This window comes from Zonotrichia leucophrys, chromosome 1A (assembly GCF_028769735.1).
Source record: "Zonotrichia leucophrys gambelii isolate GWCS_2022_RI chromosome 1A, RI_Zleu_2.0, whole genome shotgun sequence".
Taxonomy (NCBI): Eukaryota; Metazoa; Chordata; class Aves; order Passeriformes; family Passerellidae; genus Zonotrichia; species Zonotrichia leucophrys.
In genome coordinates this window covers 5,306,751-5,330,536 of record NC_088170.1, presented here as the reverse complement: position 1 = coordinate 5,330,536, position 23,786 = coordinate 5,306,751, and the positions used below count along the sequence as shown (strand labels likewise).

Sequence of the window (23,786 nt, the reverse complement as noted above, 5' to 3'; positions counted from 1 at the left end):
CGAGTTAATTCAAGAAGTTTTTGACAGGTTAACTTTTTACCAGCAGACTTTATGCCGGCTCAGGTGTCAGTGTGCTGAGCTCCAGCCAGATCAGGTATCGTCTGCACCCCTGTGCCTGGCTCCTGGCCAGAGCAGGATTGGGCTTGGCCCTGCATCCCGAGCTCTGGCTCATTCAGCAGCAGCCTGATCACATGCCTTGGCCTGATCCCGATGAAATTTGTGCTCCTGGGGGATCCAGCAATGCACAGACTTGGATTTAGTGATTGTGGAGCTGCAGTCACACACAGGAGCTATACCTTTGTGGTATTATTTTTGCAGTTTGTGCTGTTGAGACTTTGGTTAATAAGCAAAAGATTGGGGGCAATAGATTTTTTTTCCCTGCAGATCAGCTGTGTTCAGATCAGCTATAGAGCATCTCAACAGAAATGGAGAATTTCAATGAAGTAAAGATAAAGGTGTGGCATCTCACAGGCCTGTGGTGGCAGGGATTCCCTGTCTGGAGGCAGTGGGATCCCTCACAGGAAGGCTGAGTCCAGCAGACATCAGGCAATGTGTGAAGGAAATGTGGCACAGAAGTGTCTCAGGGATTGTTGCATTACTCATAACTGGCAAAGCTACAAGCAAGTTCTACAAGTCATTCTCAAGGAGTGCTAATGAAGGCTTTCACAGAGTTATCCCAAACTCAGCTGTGGAATCTTAGCATGGAAATAATGTGGAATTTCCTCTCCCTAAGCCTCTCAAACCACATTTGAAGGGGAGCAGGAAAAGGTGTGCTCTACAAGGCAGAACAGCTTACCTGAAATACTTTTTTCTTTATATCTTGGCACATTGTGTCTGTAATGTCTCTTGTGTAGAGCCAGCAGAAGTTAGAAATAGATGAAGCATTTCCTGGAGACTCTAAAATTCTCTTTCTTACTTCTTATATCCTTAGACCATCTGTCCTTCCTTGTGAACAGTTAAGGTTTACATGTTGAGTGGAACAGCCTGGAATTTGGATTTGTAATCCTAATCTACTGTAGTGTTGATCTGGGGGAGAGGAAGGCACCCAAGTTACTATTCCAGCAGATTTTTATTTGCCAGTCTAAGTGACAGATGTTTGGAAATAGAGGTTTGGAAAGACAAAGTACAAAGTGCATGAAAAGGGCCAATTTATCACATGGTTGTTGGGTTGACTTCGTGTTTCCAGGAGTAAAGGAATATGTGCCATGTTTTTCATGAACTCATGTGGTATAAATAGGAGGTGGTAATCACCATGTGATAAACTGCATTTTATTAAAAATCCCTGCCTGTCTCTTAGACACTCATGGCTGCTCCATCCCTCTGGAACCATCTCTAGCATTCCAGCTCCTCGAGCAGCCCCTGACAGCCATGCTCTCTTTCAAAAAGCACTTGCCAGATAAATGCTTCATTTTTCCTCCAGTTACACCACTGTTCAGTGGAGGCTGTACAGTTTTGCTTGGCAGGGGTTCAGGAGGATTCACATAACTCACTCGTGGCCTCTGTGATTGGAAGCAGCTCGTGCTGATAAAGCTGCACTGTTGTCCATGCTGCATGGTTGGGTATAACATCCACCAGGTCTCTCTCTAGCTCCCATCTCAGCCTGGCCTTGTTTGTTACTTTTGCCTGTCAGTTTGCAGGGTAACTTTTGGCTCAGATTAGTCATTTAAGAGATAACAGAGTCCTTTATCCTTACTTTTCTTCTGCCAACCTACTCCATGTGCTTTCTGCATTTTCACAGCTTCAGCTGCAGAATGAAAAACTTGTGAATTTACCCACAGGAATCTTTTTAGCCTTTGGCTTTTTTTGTGCCTCTGGGCAGTGGCCATTGGCACTGCAGGACAGAAGTGATGCAAAACCACTTGGACAATAAAGCCCATGCCCAGCTAACCCTTTTCTCTCTTTTGATCCATTTAAACTTAGATGCAGCCACAGTTATCCTTCACAAGTTGGCTTCCAGACCTTCTTCATCAGATTTGAAGAAAATCTGACCACAAAAATCAACTAAGTTTGATACAACCCCTGGTCTTAAAGTGGGTTTAAAGTTGGTTTAGTGGAGCTTCTTCAAATTCAATTTGGGGAATGTTTTTTTATGTGTGAATGAAACCAAAAGAGTCTTTTTGGGACTGTTGCAATAGGACAGTAGTTTATGGTTTTAAACTAAAGGAGAGTCAGTTTAGACAGGATACAAGTTTTTTACTGAGAGATGGTGGCTGCTGCATTCCTGGAAACATTAAAGGTCAGGTTGGACAGGACTCTGAGCATCCTGGTTCAGGTGAAGATGTCCCTGGTCATTGCAGGGGGTTGGACTAGGTGGCCTTTCAAGGTCCCTTCCAAACCAAACTTTTCAATGATTCTGTGTTGCATGTGTGCATATCTATGCATGCACGCACACACATATAAATCAGCATAGGGTGTTCAGTGAATGGATTCCCTTTGGAATTCATGCTGGTTTTTCATTTTCATTTTTATGATATTTCATTTTTTGTTCAGAGAATATAAAGAAAATATAGCTGATCAGAGGGTTTTTTGGAAATTGTAATACTGGGATCCTTTTGCCTGTTGAGTTTTGTTGTGAAGACTAGGTCATTGTAAAGCTTTCCTTAAAAAACAAGCTGTGGTTTTTTACTTTGCTGGCTTCATGTCTCTAATAGGTGCTACATGAGGATGTATTTTAGGATTAGGTGCTTTGTCCTGCACAAAGTAATTCTTATGCCATGTATTTCCTGGAATTGGGTTGTTTATTCAAAATGCAATGTAGTGTGGATATGTGGTTATCTAAAGCTGGGGCAAAATTCAGAGCTAATGTCTCAGTGCAGACTCCAGCTATAGATTGGAGCCTTTTGGACTTGGGTATTTTCTTCAGGTCTTGTTTTTACTTCAGTCAGTAGCTGACAAGAACACAACTCTGCTGATGTGAGGGGGAATGGGCAGAGGGTGTGAAGTGTGGGAGGACAGGATTATATTCCCAGTTTTGCTGATAAATTGTCCAGCGATTGTTGCTGCTGTAACAGATTGAACCAAGCGTAAATGAAAGGATTGCTTGAAGAGTCAAAACAATTTGTGACTGTCCAGACAACTCCCTCGAATGCCATGTGCCTTTCATGTCTGTCTGTCTGTCTGCTTCTGTGGGACAGGACTGTCTGGTGCTCGGAGCAGGTGACCTGGGCCCCTGCCTGCAGGCAATTCCCTGGTTTGGTCATGCATGTCCCACCCTTCAGGGCTCATGAGGAGCTTGGTACTCAATGGTTAAAATCATCAAAGGGAAAGTGCTTAGGGAGGGCAGGATGTAAAACCTCAAACCTGAAGTGTTTGCAGTTCATTGTACTGGGTGCTATTTTAAGTTTTGGGTGCTATTTTAAGTGTTGGGCTTTGTCAGTTCTTCCTTAGCAGCACCAAAGAAGATGGGGATGGCAGAAAATATCTGATGCAATCGTTATTATTAAAAGCAGTGGCACAAAAACAAAGAGACCTTTCAGGTGGTAATTGCTTTCATAAGCCATTCCTGGGGATTGAACTCTGAGACCTCTACAACTTGATCTAATAGGGACAGCCCCTGCAGTCACAGCAGAAACATGTGTGTCTGACATGCTGTGTGGTACCTGTTACAGCAGCAGGTCTGTGAAATCTGCCTTTGCAACAGCTGTTTAGTGCAAAACCCAGCAGAGGTGCATGGATGCTCTGTGTGTGCAGCTCCACTGACAGCCAGCACGTTCACCCTGGGATGGGGGAGATGCTCTGGGCAGAGCATCTCTCTCTGCACTCAGGGCAGGTGTAGCATTACTGGCCTGTGAGTAAGGGGAGTTTGGCTGTCAGGGAAGCTGCTCCCTGTGCTCTCTGTCAGAAGCTGCAAGGAAGAAAAGACATCAGGCTCTGGGCTTTCCAGTCAAGCCTTGCCTGGGCCCCCCAGAGTGAAGGCCAGGGACAAGTAATTCAAGTATTCTTCCCACAGTGAAAGTGGAAGGTAACCTCACAAGAGGGTGAGCTCAGCTTGGGGAGGGTACTGATGTAGCTGTGTGGCCCTTAAAACACAAGATTTTTGTACCCATGGATTACTGCAGCATTATTTTGACTCCTCCCTCTCTGGACTGTGGCCACCAGCACATTTTCAGGTAGTAAATGGCATTCTGAAATTGGCAATTCACTTGAATTGGACCAAGTTATGTCACCTGCCTTCTGAGCACCGGCTCTGAAGTAAGTTCTTGGAGGGAAACTGAAAAATAGGGCAATACTGTTTTGGAAACATGCTGTGAAAATGAGATTCACAGTTAGAGCTTGGCACAAAGGTGAGAGTTAGAAAATACAGTTTTATAAGGAAGGCAGGCTAAAGACACAAAATAGAATGTTATATTTAGTGGAAGATTTGGATTGCATTGGCCAAAGGAAGGTTACTGTAACATTTTAATCCTGGAAGTACCAGCATAGTGACTGTTTGTGCTAAATTTCCCTTATTTTCTGAAAGTTATCTGGTACAACTATAATGGGTGCAAAAAAATGATTGCAAAGGGACAACATCCCTTTCAGAAACTTCTTTTGTTCTTGCTTCTGTTCTTGGGTTCATGTGGAAACTCTAAAACCCCATTAAGGCAATTAAATTCACCAGCATGTGTTACCTATCTGTGCACGACAAAAATCTTGGAAATCCTCTCTGGAAATGTGGGGGTAAAATTAAGGGCAGGCACAAAGAGGGCAGGAAGAAAGTACAGAGTTCACCATGCTAGAGGTGGAAATATAAATGGGTAGAACAAGTTCTCTGTTTCACACTTGTTCTTTCAACTTGTGTCTACACTTTTCATTTTAAAAAAGTCCATAATAAACTTTTGTCTACAGTATAATGTAAATTAATGTGTGACCAGACCCCCCTCATGTACAATGAGAATACAACTTTCTCTAGTTCTGATCGTTCCAATTTTTTTTAAATGTGTGCATACAGAAAAGTATAAGCTAGAAATATGGCTTTTACTTCTGTTTTTTATTCCCCCAGCATACATGCTGACTAAATTATGTGGAAAAGCCTCTTTCTTTCCACAGTTTCACCCTTGAGATCCAGTATTTTCCTGGTCTTGTCAGTGTTGTTGTTCCATGCTTTTTGCCAGCAATCCTGATCTGTGTTCTTTAGGTTTCTTTTGGAACAGTGAATCCTTTCGTGAGGAGATTATTCCTTGATGCGCTGAAGTAGGAAACATAAACGAAAGTCTTGAAAATATTTATAGAACGGCAATAATTGCCACAGGATGTGGGAAGCACCAGGTAACTCATTAATAATCCTTTGCATATCCATGTGGCAAAGATGTCTGATCATGTAATACCTACCTGGAGCTCTGTAGCATTTCAGGTTCCTTTGCAGTTTTTAGCCCTGCTCCATCCATGATGAAACTGAGCCCCAAAGTGTGTGATCCTCATGGATGGGCAGTGAGTTCCTGCAGCTTACCCCTGTTTGAGGTCTGGGCTGTTCGGGCTCTCGCTGTCTCACTCTAGGTGCCCAGAAGTGCAGGCATGGAATCAGGTTTTGGAAGCTGAGAGCTGAATGACTTCCCAGCGTCACATGCTGGGTTTGTTGCAGGGCCAGGAATCCAGCCCAAATCTGGCTCCCTACCCACTCCCTGAGCAGCAGGGCCAGTCCCCAGCTCTGTTTCAAGGGATCCTAGAGAGCACTGGCATTTTAGCAAGTCAGCTGGCAACTCCACTCTGTTTTGTTTAGAATGGTTCACATTCTTCCATCTAATTCCCACACTGAAAATTTCCAGCTTCCTATTTTTCCCAAGCTGTCCCAGCAAGACATATTGAATATGCAGATCTGGTGGCACACACGTGCTTTTCCTGAGGCAACCCCTCAAAGTTTCTTCTGGATGTTTGTTTTACTCCAGTTCCTGTATTCCCCAAAGTGACATTAAACAGATTTTTTTGTTTAACCTTTCTATGAAACTCTCTCTCTCTCTGTCCCTTTATTTGTGAGGATATGTGGTTTTAGTTACATTTTGCTGCATTCCCTTGTGTGTGGAGGAGACACTGTGTAAATGAAAACACATTATAATTATTACACACCACGCACAAATGTCTCCTCAGACATCTCCCAGGCATGCCTTCCCTAGAACATATTTTTGAATGTGCACATCACTGTGTTTTCAAACCCATTCGTGTAGTAAATAACTTCTTTCTCTCTACAAGAGTGTTCACTCAAAGTCTTGCAAGTGCATCTCAGAGGCAAAAGAAGTTGTGACTGAGAGCAGGAGCCTTGCTAGCCCATTTCCTGATGCTGAATCTCTCAGTACAAAGCTGGCTCTGGGCTTGACTGAAGAACTGCATGCTGTCAGCACGAGCAAAGTCAAGACAGTGAAAAAGCTGGCTTCTGCTTCAAGAGAGGAAGTTATTTTGCTGGAACAGCATAAATCCTTAATAGGATTTCTTGCTTCCCCTGCAGTGTAGAGACAGGCGATTCCCTCTTTCATCCTACACCTTGCCTGCTGCAAGGATGGTGCACATAGCCTCAGACAGCAGCTTTCTGAGGTCCACACCTGCAGGCAAACCTCTAACCCCTGTGTGAAATGCAGCCTGCTTCCCTCTCCTGCAAGATGAGCAATTCCTATCTTCCCTGTGGATACACTGGGGTGGTTTTTTTTTGCAGGAAAAACACATTTTTCTTTGCAAGAACTTTGTAGTTGTCCAGTAAAGCAGAGGTTGCATTCCAGATGTACAGCTGTTCCACCTACAGAAATTCCCTATCCCTGTCTAGTCCACTTACTCAATAGCATATTGCCAGAGAGAATAAATACGTTCAAGAGGTTGGGGAAAGAATTCCAGGACTTTGGATTGTAGTGTAAAATAGATAATTTTAATTTTCTCTATTTGAGTGGCAGTTGGAAGACCTTAACCTGCTGGATTTCTCCCAATGAGTATGTGTTTTCCCTATAGTTTCAGGGGGAAAATAAACACTTTTTTTTTCTTTTAGAAAAAGCCATGTCCTGTAGACTGTTCAGTTGTGTGTGGTAAGTTCTGCACAAGGTTTAGTGTGAGCATGGACTAAATAATAACAATATTTAATTATTTACACATATTATTTAGTGTAAATAATTATCAATTATATACACTAATATCAAAATATCCAAATACTTTTGCAGGATCAGAACTGGGCAGGCTTATCCAGCCCAGCTGCACCTGCTGTGGGAACAGTGACTTTTAAATCCATATTTGGAGGGCTGCAAAATGTGGGTGTTGCAATCTGGACTCTCAGGGCCAAATTCTCTGTTGCCAGTCACTCATGGGCTTGTACACTGCTTTCTGAGTAGATGAGGTGTTAGATAAGCACCTGCTTTTTTCAGATAATTTAACCCCTTGGAGTTACGTTTCTGGTGGCTACAACATTTTTCATGTCCAAAGCAGGAAAGGAAAAACAGAGTTTTCCACAGGCACCTCTGAAATGTGATTCCTTGTTTTGAAGCCTAGGTGTGGGCTGAGCTCTTTGGAGGATGAAATTGCCACTGGTGGAGTGCAGGATGTGCTCAGAAAGCCTCCCCATGGTGGAAAGCCAGGCTGGTGACTACTTGCACTGGCTGTGTTGATGTAAAGCAAGTTTTGATTTTGGTTAGCCCTGCTGGGCAGGCAGAGCTGTGGGAGGAGGAGATGGATGCTATTCTAGTGTCTGCACCAAAATGTCACATTAGAGTTCGTGTTGGCGAGAGGAGCAGGAAAAAAGCACAGCTTTTTTTGGAAAGCTTTTGGATAGCTTTGGCAGTTAAAATATCTATATAATATGCTTTGAAAACTGAGGTAAAGTCAATGAAAATGAACAAATTTGAATAAAGTGCACTAACAGCTTCAGTTACTTTTCCAGTTGTTCTTTTTTTCCTTTTTGGGAAGGATTTACAAAGCAGCAAATGCTAGCACAAATACTGGAAACTTCATCTCTTACAAATCAGGTAATTTTACACAGAGCCATCTTTCAAGCTAATGCTTTGTTATCAGCTTTTTAACATGCTGATTTTTTTTTCCCTTTTTTGCTATCGTGTTCTTGCACTTCAAGGCCTTGACCTGATAACACAGAGGCTTTGGCAGCATCTTAGCTTTGTGTAGTTCCTGTCCAGAGGCTGATGTTCATTCTCTGTGCAGTTGTGCCCTGGGCCTGTGGCAGTGAACTTACAAACAAGATCTGTAACAGGATACCTTTATGTTCTGCAGTTCAAATTGCACGTAAGTGATTGGTGCTAGCATGAAGTTGAGATAAAAAATAATCTCCTTTTTGGTACAAATGTATATGCAGTCTATTCCCCAGACACTTTGAATAGGTTTAGCTTAAATCTCTTGCACCCAGAATTAACAGGAAATTCCTTCATTGAAGTGTGACGGTATAGAAGATAAATTCTGAAATTGGTTAAATTGGTGTAATCTCCTGATACAGACAGGGCTTTATTTATGGTGCTTCAACCTTTAATAAATTTATTTTTAATATAAAACACAGTAAGCATGCTTGAAAAAAAAGCTTTTTCTCTTTTTTATTTGTGAAAACTATGAAGATGATGCAGTTATACACTTGGGCATTATTCCCAAAACCTTCTGTATTTGAATCCACTGTATCTGAGCAGGAGCAATCTTTAATTGACAGCAGAAGTATTTGATGGTTGAAAGAACGGAGAAAACAAACAGATTTTAATTTTGATCCCAATTCAGCAAAAATGAGTAGGGATATTCTTACTTTCAGGCACCTGGTTTAATGCTTTACTGAATGGAGTAAATCTGCACCACGGTTTTACTGTTCCAACCTGTCACTCAGCCCCTCCTGCCCCTCTCTTTCTCTTTCTGTAAGGAAAAATAGTGGCTGTCGGGGTTGTGGGGTTTAAGGGATGGGTGTATGTGCTTGCTTTGCCAGTCTAGATTTGAGGAAAAGCTGACCATTATTATTTTTATTAGACTAGACTTTATAAGAACCTCTTTGAAGAGTCTGTTAGGAAGGGTAAAAATGATAATGAATTTGGATTTATTCCAATGGTTTACTGTTTTCTTTGGAAAGGTACATGTCAAGCTTTGCTGGCAGTGATTTACTGACAGGAGGGTCTTGGTCTGACCCAGTCTGAGGCTGGTCCCTGTGACCTTCACTGAGGTGCAGAATGTGCAAGACACAGCAGTAATCAGTGCATCTCCATTTCCTCCAGTCATTCACTCCTGGAGAATGAAGAACCACTGCAGCAACAGCTCAACTGTACTTTGAATATTTGATTTCCTTTGGCAGTCGATGTAATGATTACAGAGTGTGGAACAAGCTAAAAGGAATCTATATCCAGAGCAAAAATGAGGTCCAGGTCTGTGAGATGTGGGACATAAATCTTGGTTTGGGATGGTTTCACTGGGATGGGAGTAGCTGGACAGCCCTTTAGGGGGGCTGAAGGTGCTCTGTGCTTTCCAAGATGAGAGTGAGGAAGAGAACACTTAAAGTCATCCAACTATTTCCATCCCCTGGCCTGTCCCAAAATCTCTGCAAAGAAGTTGCTTTGACTTGGATTGCCTTGTTCTGCCTCCTTGCTCATGTTGTCAGGGAACTTTGTGTTCTTACGCTTCCTAACCTCCAAGGAGGGCTGATGGCTGTGCTCATAACCACCACAGTCTGAGCCTGGAGTTCTCACCCAAATCCTGCAGGCAGCATCAGCTCCCAGCAGGACCAGGGCTGCCCTCCTGTCACTGTCATTGAGGGTCTGTGCTGTGGTCAGATAAAGCAGATAGCAAACCAGCTCCCAGGGTTGGCCTCTGGAAAACAAAGGAGGGATGGATGTTCTTCTTTTCACTGTTCTCATGTCTTACTCTCCTCTAGGGTTTGTTAAATTTGTGTAAATTTAACATTTGGGAAAGCTAGACATTATCTAGATGGCCTAAAGGAATGGAGTCTTTCATTCTTGGAAATCTGATGTTGGAGACCAGCAGCGTGGGCTTCCTAATCCTGCCTGGGCTTGTGTTTCAACCTGACCCCCATGGCTCCTTTGATGGGGCCTGGGGAACATTTTCTGAAGATGAAATTGTTAGTGCAATTGAAGGAGATGGGGTGCTTGTCTGGCAAGGAAGCTGTGGCTCCGTGGGCATCTTAAATAATCTGCTGGTTGGTCAGCAGAGGATAATGCTTGGTACTTCTTTCAAATATATGTATCTAGATTTGTTAGATTTATAATTATACATAGTAGAACCGGTCTAATTTCTTACGGGACTTTCCCATATAAATAGAGGACGCTAAGAAGGTTTCAGTTTGTGATTATGGATGATTGCTGAAGCCCCAGAAACCCTGGTATTATAGTCGTGGGAACAAGAAGTGCAGAATTTGGGCTAGACATGTCCTGGTTTAGGACTCTGGCTCTCAGCTGAGGCTGCCAACATGCAAATAGATTTCTCATGTAAAATGGAACTGGATGGCTTGGATCTGTCCATGGGAATATCACAAATGTGGAGAGTTTCCAGACAGCTATATACCTGCAGGGATGGGTCTGTGTTGCTTCTTTCTCGATTTCAAAAAATCGAAATCAGCTTTGTTTCAGCATATGCAGTTTCTGCTGAATCTCTTGCACTTTTCTTTGGGACATCTTGTGCTGGTCTCAGTGGACCAGGCTGGCTCAACACTAGGATTTAATCTGCTGTAAGAGTGAGTATGAGTACCACTGAATCCCTTTGAGAGGAAGAAGAATCATGTCCTGATTAATCTTTGGAGTTTGCTTCTTTTCTTGTAGGGGGTGAGATGGTCTTGCTCCAAGTGAGCTCATTGCCTGTCATGAAATACTGTGTTGAAAATGACAATGTTCATTAGGCTATACATATATTTTGTATCTTTCACAAATGAGAAATTGTTTTATTCATAGAGTCATTATCCTTCGTACATATTCTGGTTTTAAATGGTGAAAATGTTTTGTATCTGGCTGCTTTTGTTGTCTGGTTTATTTGCAAGCTTCCTCCATTTTTGCTCTCCCTCGTGAGGCACTTCAGGGACAGCTGTCACTGAGTCTGCTGAGACTGGCAGGTATATCTTGGCATTTGCTGCACTACATGCCCTGGTGACAGTGAGGCTGGATGTCATTGGCCAGGGGAGTCATGGAAAAATGAAAGGGCAAGGTAGTGGTGAAAGGAAATCTGGATATGTCAGCAGGGGTGACAGGTGATGAGATGCAGAAAAAGGTACTGCATGAACACATCAGGAGATAAAACTGAGCCTGTAAGTACCAAAAGAAACAAGCAGGATATAAGCAGGAATAATCTGCCTTTCCAGCAGAGACGGACAGTGCGTAACAATTCAGTGAGGCGAGGCAATGTCAAGACAAAAGGGCAGACATGATACAGTGGGATACTTTAAGAAGGTTTTGTTACACCTTCTGTAACACCCCAGCTGTATCTGGACCTATGGAGGTGGCTCCAGTTGCTGCTTAAGTAATAATTGCAATACAAACAAATAAGTGCATTTAGATCTGGGAAGGTTGACACCAGCAATGTGGTGGTACAGTGCTGAGAGAGGACAGGCTGGCAGCAGGGGAGCAGCACAGGACCAGACTAGTCAGGGTGTGGTGAGATAAAAGATGATTTAGGTTTCTGTGTGAAGACTACAATTTACCTTCAAGTGATTTGGGCTTTTTTTGTCTTCTTTTTCTTTTTTCTTTTTTTTTTTTTAATCTACACTCCCTCTAAAACTGGTTCAGCTGAATGGGCAAGTATGTGACTTTAATGAGATTCCTGAAGTCTTAGTAAGAGCTGTGGTTAAGGCCTGTCTGCCAGAAGCAGATGGATAGCAGGACGTTATGATACATCTCTTGATGCTGTCAGCAGCAGGTCCATGGCACAGAACCAGGGGGCAGGGATTCCCCTTGGAGCAGCACATGGAAAGCCTCCTTCCTGGGTGTGCTGGTTTTGGCTGGAGTAAAGCTAATTTTCGTCATAGTGGCTGGTGTGGATCTGTGTTTTGGATTTGTGCTGAAAACAGTGTTGATAACTCCAGGATATTTTGGTTATTGCAGAGCAGGGCTTGCACAGTGTCAAGGCCTTTCCTGCCTCTCACCCCACCCTGCCACTGAGTGGGCTGGGGGTGCACAAGGAGCTGGGAATGAACACAGCTGGGACAGCTGATCCCAACTGGCCAAAGGGATACCCCAGACCACATGAAGTTGTGCTCAGCAACACAAGCTGGGGTGAGGAGGAGGAAGAAGAGGAGTTAAGCCATGACACTGGGCAGTGCATCTCTACTGGCTCCTAAAGCAGAGGAGACTCTACTCCAGTGAATATCCTTCACATCTGGAGAAGCGTCTTGTGTCAGAAAAGCAGTAAGTGTTCCTGGATGCACTGGACATTGTGAGGCGTTAAAAGCAAGCCTTGAACTCCAGTCAAGCTGCAAGAATAAACAGGAACTCAAGCTCTTGATCATTACAGCAAGAATGAATGTCCAGCTCTCCCCAGACCAGAAGAAATCAGACAAGTTGCAGAAATGACGAACACTGGAGTTATGTGGAAGTGATGTTTTCTTTCAGCACTCCTTATATTACTCAGTAAAGATCTGTGTCACATTTGGGGACATCCTGAATTTTTAAGAAACAATAATGGTAGGACAAGGAATTTGCATGAGTAACCCTCTCTTTCTCATTTATCAGGGCTGTCTTCCAGCAAGGGTTCAACTCTTTTCACAGTCTGCCAAATCCTTGCAAATGATCTCATGGACGTGACCTCCCTTTCTTGGAGTCTTGCAGCTTCCCTCCAGCAAACATGGCAGGGACAGTGTTGGGAAAGCAGTGATAGCTCTCCAACTGCTCCTCTGTGACTTTGGAAGCTGGATGTGTAAATTTATGCTTCATGCACAGTTGTCACCTCTGAAGAGTGAACAAAGGCAAACACAGGTACAAATTTCAGGCAGCCAGCCAACACAGGAGACAGTTGCCTAGGGCAGCAGACTGTTGAATGCAGCAGAATGCCAAGGCTTACAAAGATGAAGGCTTGCTGCCACTCTTCTGCCCTCTTAGAAGCATTAAACATTTAAGGGTTGAGATTCATGTCCTGTTTTCAGGCAACAGCTCCTTACTTGGCCCAGGTGATCCTTAGTGCTCTGGGTGCAAGCATCAGACCTGCAGTGCTCAAGCAGGTTCACTTCTGCTGTTTGAGTGATCCATGCCCACTGGAAGGGGTGGGATGGGACCTTTTACCATAGAAGTAAGAGCAACCTGTGGTTTTGGAGTTCTTCCTCCCGCTCTTCTTCCTCCTCCTAGTGCAGCAGGAGTGGTCTAAGTTGATGTGAGAAGGCTCCTGCTGATTTGGAGTCACTTGGATGGGAAGGATGGACAGAGATGATGGTCAGGAGCGTGGTGTGCCTGCAGTGAGGTTGGTCCTACCTAATGCTTCACTGACTCCATTCATCCCAGCCCACAGCAGCCCTGCTTCACTCCATCTCTCATCCTCACAAAATTTCACTGATGTCTCCCACCCAGCCCTGCTTGAGCAAACAACTCCTCAAAGCTGTTTGAACCTGTCCTGCAGTTGGGCTTAAAAAATGACCCAAGCTTTTTACTTACGAAATCAAAACCTCACATTCAGGATTTTGGTGGCAAGTAGGAACCAACACAAGAGGGGAAGATCCTATTCTTCAGACCACCAGGCAAGTGCTCTTCAGCTTTAGCTGTGGAAGTTGCTGGCTGAGCCTAAATCCCTGCAGCAATGCCTCACCTGCTATTATCACTGTATCTGAAGTCATAAACACAGCCAGTGAAGAAATTATTTCCAGCAGCTTAAAAATTACTCACTTCCATAATTCACATATTAGTTCAATGGCAGTTGCTTTCACCAACAGCAGATTTTAGGTAGAATTCAGAGTTTGAGACCTCTCCTGCTGAAGGAACTCCTTTAGTTGCCACCTTTGACAGGATATTAGGCTGGCTGCATAAGCCATCTCATCCCATACAGCAATACTTATGTCTTGTGTTTCCAGACAAGATGACAAGCGCTTGCTTGTGCTCGTTGGCAGTCAGGTTGCTGCCAGCAGTATTCATAACACTTTACTGTTATTAATCATCGTCTGCCTGTGCATATTAATATTTAAAATGAGATATGCCATTAATGCCATGTGTTTCTGGACCAAGTTTCACATGAGCATCTCCCAGGCTTTCCCAGCTGGAAAGGTTTTATTTTCCACCACGCCGTGGTGCTGTCAGTGGGACACCAGTGCAGGGCTGCCTGGTGCTGTGTCCTGGCTGTGCACATGTGCTCAGGGAAGCTCACAGGGACATTGACATCACCTGTGTTTGTGGAACTGCCTCATCAGCTGCTGCCGTCTCACATTCCTGGCTGGGAGAGGCACCCGGGCGGCTCGCCATGGTTTACTCCTTTCTCAGAATCCGCAGGGTGAGGGCAAAGCCTGGAGATACACTTCTCCCATCATGTCATCTATTTACATGGCACATGCCTTGTGTGTGTGTGAGACAGTGAGGGCTTTTATTTTTTTCCCCTTGCCCTAGTTCTTCTTTCTGGCTGTGATGAGATGGAAAGGTGGGACGCTCTCATCTCTGCCAGCGAAAAGGTTTTCTGTATCTGAGGCTGGCTTGGAAATTCCTTAGGTGACATCACACCATGTCTGTGCAGACTCATTGTTTGTCATGGAAAAGCCATTCATCCATACATAACTTCCTTCCTCCCCAGACTCAGGGAGATAAACTTTCCATTCTGTCTATTCCCTGTAGAAACAGACCCAAAACATGTATGCGTGGCTATACACACATACACCTCGTCACGCTCGTGGCTGTGGGAGGAGGAAAAGGGAGGATATAGAAGATGTGAATAAAGTCACCCTGTTTTCTTCAGACATGGATCCCGCTGTGCCCAAGCAGTAAAACTCCCCTCCCACCGAGGTGCTGGGTCACACAAGGCTTTTTTGTCCTGAGGCTAATTCTGGCACTTGCAGCCCCACATCTGCCTGCCAGGTGAGATGGGCCACCAGCTGCAGGTACAGCACATCTGGATGGGGGAGGAAGCCAAGCGTGCTGCAAACAAACACAGCAAGTCCACCGTGGCGGGTGCAAGGAATTCGATAAAAAATATACTTCAGCAGTCTGGGCTGCCGAGGCTGGTGATTCATGTCTCGGGTGCTGCTCCCGAGGCAGACGGCAGGGCTGGGTACTCGTGTGCCCCGCAGCCCGGGGGGACTCGCACGTCCAGCCGGCCTTTAGGGACCCGCTGCTGCAGGGCTGGAGGGACAGCAGGCCTGGTCAGGAGGCTGGGGCAAGAGGGGCATTTTTCCGTGGAAGAGAGGTGGGAAGTGTCTGGTGCCAGGTAGGACAGGACAGTGGGAAGCCTTGAGGAGATGGAGGCAGCAGCGGCAGCGTCGATGGTTTGATAAGGTGGCTGTGTCCCTAGGACATGGAGGAGGCAGGGTGTGAGGAGCACGTTAGAAGTACCTGCACGGTGCAGGACGCCTGCGTTTGCTTTCTGTCGGTGTCCGGGACAGGCAGGGCTGAGGAGCTGCCGAACTGCCCTGCTTTTGAGGTTCGCGGTGTCTCCAGCGGGAAAGGGAGAGGGTGTTTGGACAAGAGGAACCTTTGAAGCTTTTCTCCTGTCCACCTACCCTGCCCATGAAGCCATCAGGCTCCGGTGCCAGCCCTATCCGCGCCCGTCGCTGGCGGCCCGGCCGAGCCTCGCAGACCCCTGCCCGGGGCACGGGGCTGGCTGGGGCCATGGCGTGGGGGCCTTCAGAGGCCCTTTTGGGGAGGGGGCCGCTCCTTTCCGAGCCGCCCGTGCATTACAGAGGCAGCGGGGCCAGCGCGGCGCTTTGATGTGCCCCGCCGGCTCCCGCACACCTGCGGCCGCGGGGCTCCCGGCACCGCCAGGCCGGGCCGCGCTTCAAAGGCGGCCGAACCGGGGGCTGCCCGGCGGCTCCCGGAGACCCTCCCAACGGGCGAGAACAGCCCTGCCGTCTGTGCGCTGCCCCCGGCAGGACGGGGAGGCTCCGGCAGCGCGGGCCGGGGGCGGGCGGGAGGGAGGCAGGGCCGCCGCCGGAGCCCCCGGGAGGCGGCGGCCGGGGGAGGGTCCTGCGGGGTGGGAGGGGGCGGCAGCCGGGCTGAGCTCGCCGCGCCCCCGCCGCACGCAGGCCCCGCTCCAGGGCTTCTCTCGGCGTTTCTCCGCAGGGCGCCCCGTCCCGGCGGCCGGCTCGGCGGGGGCTGCCCCCGCAGCCCACCATGACCGGGCCGAGGCTGGCCCTCGCCGCCGCGCTCCTCTGCAGCTGCACCTCGCCGGTGGCCGACGCCAACTCCTGGTGGTAAGTGAGGGGAGCCGGCGGCGCCTTTGTCCGCCGCGGGCCGGGGACCGGGACCGTCCGACTGCTCCTGCCCTGCGCCCTCCGCGGCAACTTCCCTGCCCCCGGGCTTCTTTCGCAGCTTCTCTCCAGGTTTCCCCCCTCCCGCTGTCTCTGCCCGGTTTCGGCAGTGGTGGGACGCAGCCCCTCTCCTCCAGGCATTTCTGGGCTCCTTTTGTACGGGCTCGCTGAAATGCCGTCCGGGCTTTAGGATGTAGGGAATGCGTAGGGAGTGGATGGGTAAGGTTTCCTAGCCGCTGCCAAAAGCCCTGGGAGCAGCCGCGGAGCCCCTTCCCCCGAAGAGCGGAAAATAGCCTGGCTCCAAGGCAGCAGGCATCGCTCGCTGGCGCTGTGTAAAATAGCTGCTGGCTTTCTTCTGCGGGGAAAGTGCTGAGCTTTCTCTCTGCCCCCTCCCCATCCCGGGTGTCCTCTGTGTTTAAACTCGGGTTACAAACGAGCAGTGTTACTCCCGCTACAGCCCTGGAAAAGCTTCGCATCTGGCAGAGCTGCGGAGGGAGGCAGCTGACATGAGAAATGCGCCCGGGCTCCCGGAGCGGGGCTGGGCTGGGCTAGGCTGGTGGGGAGAGGTGTCGGGCGCTTCGCGGAGGGGGCCGCTCCCTCCACACTCCCTGGGATGTTTTTCTCATCGTAGGTCTTTGGCCATGAACCCCATCCAGAGGCCTGAGATGTACATCATCGGCGCCCAGCCGGTGTGCAGCCAGCTGCCGGGGCTGTCCCCCGGGCAGCGCAAGCTCTGCCAGCTCTACCAGGAGCACATGGTGTTCATCGGGGAAGGCGCCCGCAGCGCCATCAAGGAGTGCCAGTACCAGTTTCGGCAGCGGCGGTGGAACTGCAGCACGGTGGATAACACTTCCGTCTTTGGCAGGGTCATGAAAATAGGTAGGAGCACCTGGAAGTACAGAAGTACACCCAGCAGTGCAGTGCTGGGCCACTCTGTGCCTCTGTCCTTCAAATGCACACGCAGCAGTGATGAGCCCCACTAGCGCGGCTCCTAAAGCTGCCTCTAACGAGCTCTCCCCATTCCCTGGTGTGCAGGCGCTGCCCGAGCACTGCCTGTGCCTGCCTGGTGGCACCGATGCCCCTCGGAGGGGCAGGGGGGCGAGGGGGACACAGTTCCTTATGGGGGGAGCGCGGGAAGGTCAGGAAGAGGGGACTGCCTCTGTGTGGTGGGCTTCTTTAAAGGTAATGAGGGAAGAACCCGCAGGCAGGAACAATGGCCCCGCGTTATCGTTCCCAACATCTCCGACGGGGAATGCAGCCCTGAGATGTGGGAAATATGGACTCTCCGGGCATGGAAATTCCCCCACTTCCCCGCACTGCCATTTTCTGTGTAAACCTAGGAGATTTTTATAATTCCTGCCCTGCTGGCCGTAAAAGGCACATTGACAGGCCATTGCTGCACTTGAATTGAGGTGTGACCTAGCTACATTGTCCCAGCTCCTTTTGAAATGCAGTCATCTGATGGCAAGAAACTGAGAAATCCGGGCTCGGTTTGATATGTCCGACAGCCAGGCCAATAAAGAAAAGGTGTTAAAACAGCCACACACACACACACACACACACACACTCCCTCACTCTCCACAACCCCTGTCTGAAGGTTTTGTTTCCCACCCACAAAGCCAATCATTTACACAGAAGAATCAGAACTATTTCTCGCTTGTGAGCTCGAGGGATGGAAAAAGACCTTCAGCTCCTGTACCCCCAGTATTGCTCACACTGGTTTTGGCTTCACTCTCAAAAGAACTGCAAAAGCAGCAGGACACAGAGAGACAATGCATCTTTAATACCTCTGGGGCGTTTAGGAGATAGGGCACAGAGTCCTGTGATCTCTTCTGTTTGATCCTGAAATTCATGTGTCACCCTAGAGAATTCTAGGGATATTTCTGCACGTGTTACTCAATCTTGCAGAACTCCTAATTCAGCACGCCAGAGCTGCTCTAATTCCTCCCTTTCTGCCCAGCTCATACCCCAACAGTTCTTCTCTGGGGTGCTCCCCTGGGAAATGGCGTTTCCTGGAAATTCCTCCAGTTCTGACACACATCCAAGGCATCTGTGCATCCTTGATCTCTCACTTTCTGATAGCAAGGGTGGTGGCCAGATGGGGCTGCATGCAATCCCACATTGTTAAAACTTGTGCTGTGGGGGATGAAAACTGAAATTTCATCCACCAAAGGACAGAAAGTACACTTCCATCTCTCCTTACTGATGTCACTCCCTTCTCCTAAAGAATGGTGTAAATTTCAAATCCCCAGAGAAATACTTGTGACTCCACAAGGATGCAATGAAGTAGGAATCTTCCTTTCTGGAGCAATCCTCATTCTCCAGTAGCTTCCTTCAACTCTGGGTTAGTGCAGTGAGAGAAGAGAAGTAGGGTGAAGTAGGAAGGAGCAAAGATCAGAGCTGAAGGATGAAAAGCTCTGGAAGAATCAGAATGTGTAGAGGAAGAAGGAACTAGAGTGGATAGTAGAAGTGGGAGGATTTCTCCTCACTAAAACAAATTTGATCCTATGAGTTAAGATTGGGAGTAAATTTCTTTGTGTTTTGGTGAAGGCAGAGGTGTTGTAGGTGGGTGATGGGTATGGCCACTAGTCCTGCTCCTGCCATTTGGTTTGTGTGTGCATGCATTTTTGCAAACCTGTCCCAACAGAGTTTTGGAACCAATCTCTGCTCACTTAGAGCACATTCAGGTGTTTATGCTCCAGCGCCAGGCTGCACAAAAGAAAGATGTCACTAAAGGTGTGCAGGGGTATTCCAGGATCTTTGGTGATTCATGGCTGTTATCTGTGTCAGTGATAAGCTGCTGTGGAGGGAGATGCTGCCTCTCCTCTTTTTTTATGGCTTCACCTTCCGCTTTTACATTTTCCTACTCTGTAATGAGTCATTGCTTATCATTGCAGCAAATAGATTTTCCACACTGGCGAAGAAGACAAAGCCTTTCAATCTCTTAGGTTATGCCAGATATAAAGTCATTCTTCCCTGGGTTCACACTGTGTGTCTGTCTCCTGTTTTCAACCTCTGAGCCCCAAATCTGGACCACAGCCCTTTTTCTGTACTCGGTGCCAATGGCACGAGAAAGGTCTGGAGACCAGAATATCTGCAAGAGTGCACAGACATGCCAGATTGCTGTGGGGAGGGAGAGGAAGGGAGATAAGAAGGACCCAGAAGGGGCACAGTGTGCCAACAACCCTTGCTGCCCACCCACCGATGTGAGCATGGCACATGTTATGGGATTTCTGGAGCTGCACTGGACTGTGAGAGGGGAGGAGAACCTGACTTGGCCAAAGCCTGGGAGATCCGTGTGAGAGCACTTAGAAACCTGGAAGATCAGTTTCCTTTCCCCTTCACAGAACTTGACTCTGCTCAGGAAAGGAGAGCTGGTTGGTCTGTGTTTAATCATTACACCTTCATTTTGTGCTTTTCATGGGAGTGAGGCAGTCCAGTGATACAAAGCTTTTGGAGGGGCACCCATAGCACTGAACTAGGCTGCTTTGGAGCATTGTTTTCTCCTAGTGTTTGTGTTGTTTTGAGACTTGCTCTTAGCTTTTAAATGGGGTTTATTCAGTAACAATATATAATGTAAAAAAATTATCCTTCCAAAGTTGCTTCCTGTTCTGTCAATGCAGATTTTTAGACTGCACATGTGTGTATATATAGCTCTATACATTACATACAGACACATTCCTTACTGCTGCATTTATGAGGGGGAGAGGACAGAGCACCCCAAAAGGTCACGTTAGAATTTCCTCAGGGGAGGAGAGAACATATCTCCTCCAGAGGAATCCTAAATGCAAGGCTGGGGTTTCCAGGTTAGTCCAGTCATTTCTGGAGCCAAAGATCTTATCTCTTCTGCCCTTTCAAATGCTAAAAGGGAAAAAAAAAAAGAAAGAAGACAGTCATAAAAGCAGAGAACAAAGAGAATTTTTTTTTCCCTTGTTTTTCTTCGAGATCTACAAACTTTAGGGTAATGCTTTTAAAAACAGCGGGCTGAAACGAAAACTTTTTTAATGAAAAAGTTAAAGCGACACACTTTTGTGTCCCCGACGGGGGTAGGGGTGCGTTCTTCTCCCGTTTCCTTCTCGAGCAGCTGCAGAGAGGCGATGCCGGAGCGGCTCCAGCCCCGGCGGTGCCCCGGGTGCAGCCGCAGCCGCCGCCCCGCTCCCGGCGGGCGGGCACAGGAGGGCAGCAGAGCTCCGCCGAGCTCCCGCCGCCGGGCACAGCTCCCGGGGCCCGCAGCCCTGTGGATAATATTCGGGAATAGCGCCCCAGTTCTTGGAGACGGCAGCACAGCGCGGAGCTGGGCTGAATTTGAGAGGACAAACGAAAAGCCAAATGCTTTTCCAAGTATTTGCTTTGGGAGGGAGAACCCACCCTGCTGGGACTTGTTCCAGCCTCTTGTCCCACCACCGTCCTCAGCAGCCTGGACGACTGGTGCAGATGCAGGGGCTATACACTCAGTTGTGCTGTTGCATCTGACAGGTGGAGATTATTAAAATGTGGACAGTGAAAGTGTAAATCCCAGTGTCTTTTCAGGGGTCTCGGTCAGGCTGTAAGGATGCTAAGCACCTGGAGTCATGCAGTCTCTGTTGCACGGGCTGTCACAGTGTGAGGTCCTTTCCTGTGCATGTATTTTGATCTCTATAGACAGGAAAGTGCTCTTCTTTAAAAGGGTGATTGGTGTGTCCTCAGGGCTTTCTCCATACAGGTAGGGGCAAAACTCCACATTGGACTGTTACCTTAAAAGACTCATAACATGGAAAACAAACTAGATGAGTAAAAGCTTGATTTTGGTTACTGAAGAATTACCCTAACTCCCTTACAGGCCCGTCTCATCTGAGTTGCCTTAACTAGGAGTCACTCCTGTGTATATCTTGGACCAGGGAGGTTTGGTGAGCATAGATCTCTTCTAATGACCTGCGAGTAAAGACCTCCCTTCTGTGTTATGTAGCATTTTATCAGCTGTGTTCCAGAGCAGAAACCCTTAGTGTTCATCTCTCATTTAGGTGGGGTGAAAAAATCCGAAGTTTTTCTGCCAGGTGGGTGCCATTTACAGCCTTGCCTTTGTCTTGGGTCATTACCACTAAGCTGGTGATAAGCTGCTATTAATTAGGGATTGTCAGCACGTGCAAATTGGAACAAGAGCACACCAAATGTGTCAGCTCAGCCCTGCTGAGGGAGCTGGCACTGGGAGCCTCCTGAGCTGGTGATAAACCATGCTTTGAGGATCTGCCCTTTGAAGTCAGCAAAATTTGCTTGAGAGCATCTTGCTGGGGTTTGGTGTGAGTAGCCCTTCACAATTAGATTGCTTATTCTAATGAAGCTTTGGCAGTTGTTCTCTTTATCACCTGCAGGTTTGGTGATGAGCAGAATGGCTCTGAAGGTGTTGGTTCAGCTATTTATTAGACATGTGGTGAGAGTGCAGGTGTGGATTGCCTCCTAGTCCCTCTCCCTCTCCGCAGACACTCAGCACTCGTGGTGCTTGGCCTCATGCAGTGCTCGGGCTGTGCTGGTGCCCCGGTCACACTGGGGCTGAATCCCTGCCAGGAAAACCGAGCTGGAGACCTGATCCAGCTGCATAGGGCATGCATGCCAAGCAGGGCAGTCCCTAGTAAATCTGCTAATGGAAAAGTCTTTTCATTTATTATGGTCTACATGGGAGTTTTACTTCTTCCAGCACTGCAGTTCTGCAGGCAGTGGAAGAGCCCCTGCCTTGATGTTGCAGTGTAAAAATGAGTTTCCTTCACTTTGTCTACAAATAATTTTACGTAATCATACGTAATCTTACGTAAACTACAGCCAGTCCAATGAAGAGGAGCCCACAAAGACTGATGTCCCAATTAAATGAAAGCCATTCCAGAGCAGCAACTGGCTTAAGCAGGGTACTCCTTTTGCACAGACCCAACCTTGTTACTTTTTATTAATGGCAAATGCAGTGGCTAAGTCAGCAAGTGTATTTTCACCTTCCTGCTGGTTGAGAGTTTCCTCCAGGCTAGAATGAAAGGATAAGAGGGTCCACACATGGAGAAGAGAAGTAAGGGTGAAGTAGGATAAAGAAGAAAGGATAAGTGAAGGGGAAAGAGGCTGAAGTTGCAATCCAGAACGGGATGGATCCCTTGTGCTCAACCATCACATCCTTTAGTTCCAGTAGATTCCGTGCACCTTCTCAGGAGCCTGTTTGCGTGCTCCTGGCTGCGCATAGCCCACAAAACGACACCTTTGTGTGGTTAATTCGCTGTCCCCTCTCTCGCAGGCAGCCGGGAGACGGCCTTCACGTACGCGGTGAGCGCGGCCGGCGTGGTGAACGCCATCAGCCGCGCGTGCCGCGAGGGCGAGCTGTCCAGCTGCGGCTGCAGCCGCACGGCGCGGCCCAAGGACCTGCCCCGCGACTGGCTCTGGGGCGGCTGCGGCGACAACGTCGAGTACGGCTACCGCTTCGCCAAGGAGTTCGTGGACGCCAAGGAGAGGGAGAAGAACTACGTGCGCGGCTCCGAGGAGCAGGCGCGCATGCTGATGAACCTGCAGAACAACGAGGCTGGCCGCAGGGTAAGAGCCGTGCTGGACCTTTCCTGTTTGTCAGGGGGACAGACAGAAGGGTGGGGGTAGCTGGGTAGCAAATTCTGTGAGGGTTTGATGGGGGATAATCCCTTGATGTCCCAGTAAAAGCATACAGTTGTGTTTTTTGCATTCTTGTGACTATTACAATGTTGACAGTATTCCGGTTTTAATGTCAGGTTTCCATTGCCAGTGAGTTCTGGGGTCTCTTGAGATACTGTATGGCACCCATATGTAGACGTTTAAGCCCTTTCCAAATAAACTAGGTGCTGTTATGGCCCATTTTTAAGGTTTATGTCTAAGAAATTAGCTTCCCAGAGCTCTGAGAGTAACAGGCTGGTGGTGGAAAGAAGAACCTTTTGGCACATAGTGTTACAGACTCACAGAATAATGAGGTTGGAAGAGACCCCTAAGATCATCGAGTCCAACCTATGCCCTAGTTCTTTTCTACTGCCATCATTTAGATTTTTGGGAATATAAGGCCAGGAGCCTGGCTATCTCTGAAACTCAGGCCTTGTTCAGTTACCTTGGCACTGGGCACAATAAATAGTTTGCTTTTAGGTGGCAAACATTTTCTGAGAAGATTCACACTTGTGATCTGAGGACCCCTAGGGATGGAGAATCCATCACTTCCCTTTGTAGTATGATGTCAGCATTAATGACTGTTTCAGCTCTGAACCTGATGATCATTTGAATTTATCTGACACCAGCTTCCAGTCAGTTATTTTTCTGACTTTTACAGCTAAATCCAAAACCCTCTTAGTAGTCAGAATTTCCTTGGCATGCAAGTATTTATCTACTGTAATTTATTCACCATTATTTCTTGACAAACAAGATTGAGCACTGAAGACTCTCTCACTTTCAGAGATTCCCATCAGCCATCAAATCATTTTCCTGTCACTTTAGTGTACCCTTTCCAATTTTCCCATACCCCTTTTGC

At 47.5% G+C, this 23,786-nt stretch overlaps 1 protein-coding gene across 3 annotated transcripts in view; it reads left to right on the top strand.

Moving 5' to 3' along the window:
* Positions 1 to 23,786, top strand: part of WNT5B (Wnt family member 5B) — a 67,850-nt gene that overhangs the window by 37,120 nt on the left and 6,944 nt on the right. For all 3 annotated transcript variants that reach the window (XM_064736081.1, XM_064736072.1, XM_064736090.1), the window contains exons 2-4: positions 16,110 to 16,240; positions 16,929 to 17,176; positions 22,545 to 22,837. In XM_064736081.1, coding sequence (XP_064592151.1) covers positions 16,110 to 16,240; positions 16,929 to 17,176; positions 22,545 to 22,837 — 672 coding nt within the window. The remainder of the gene's footprint in view (positions 1 to 16,109; positions 16,241 to 16,928; positions 17,177 to 22,544; positions 22,838 to 23,786) is intronic.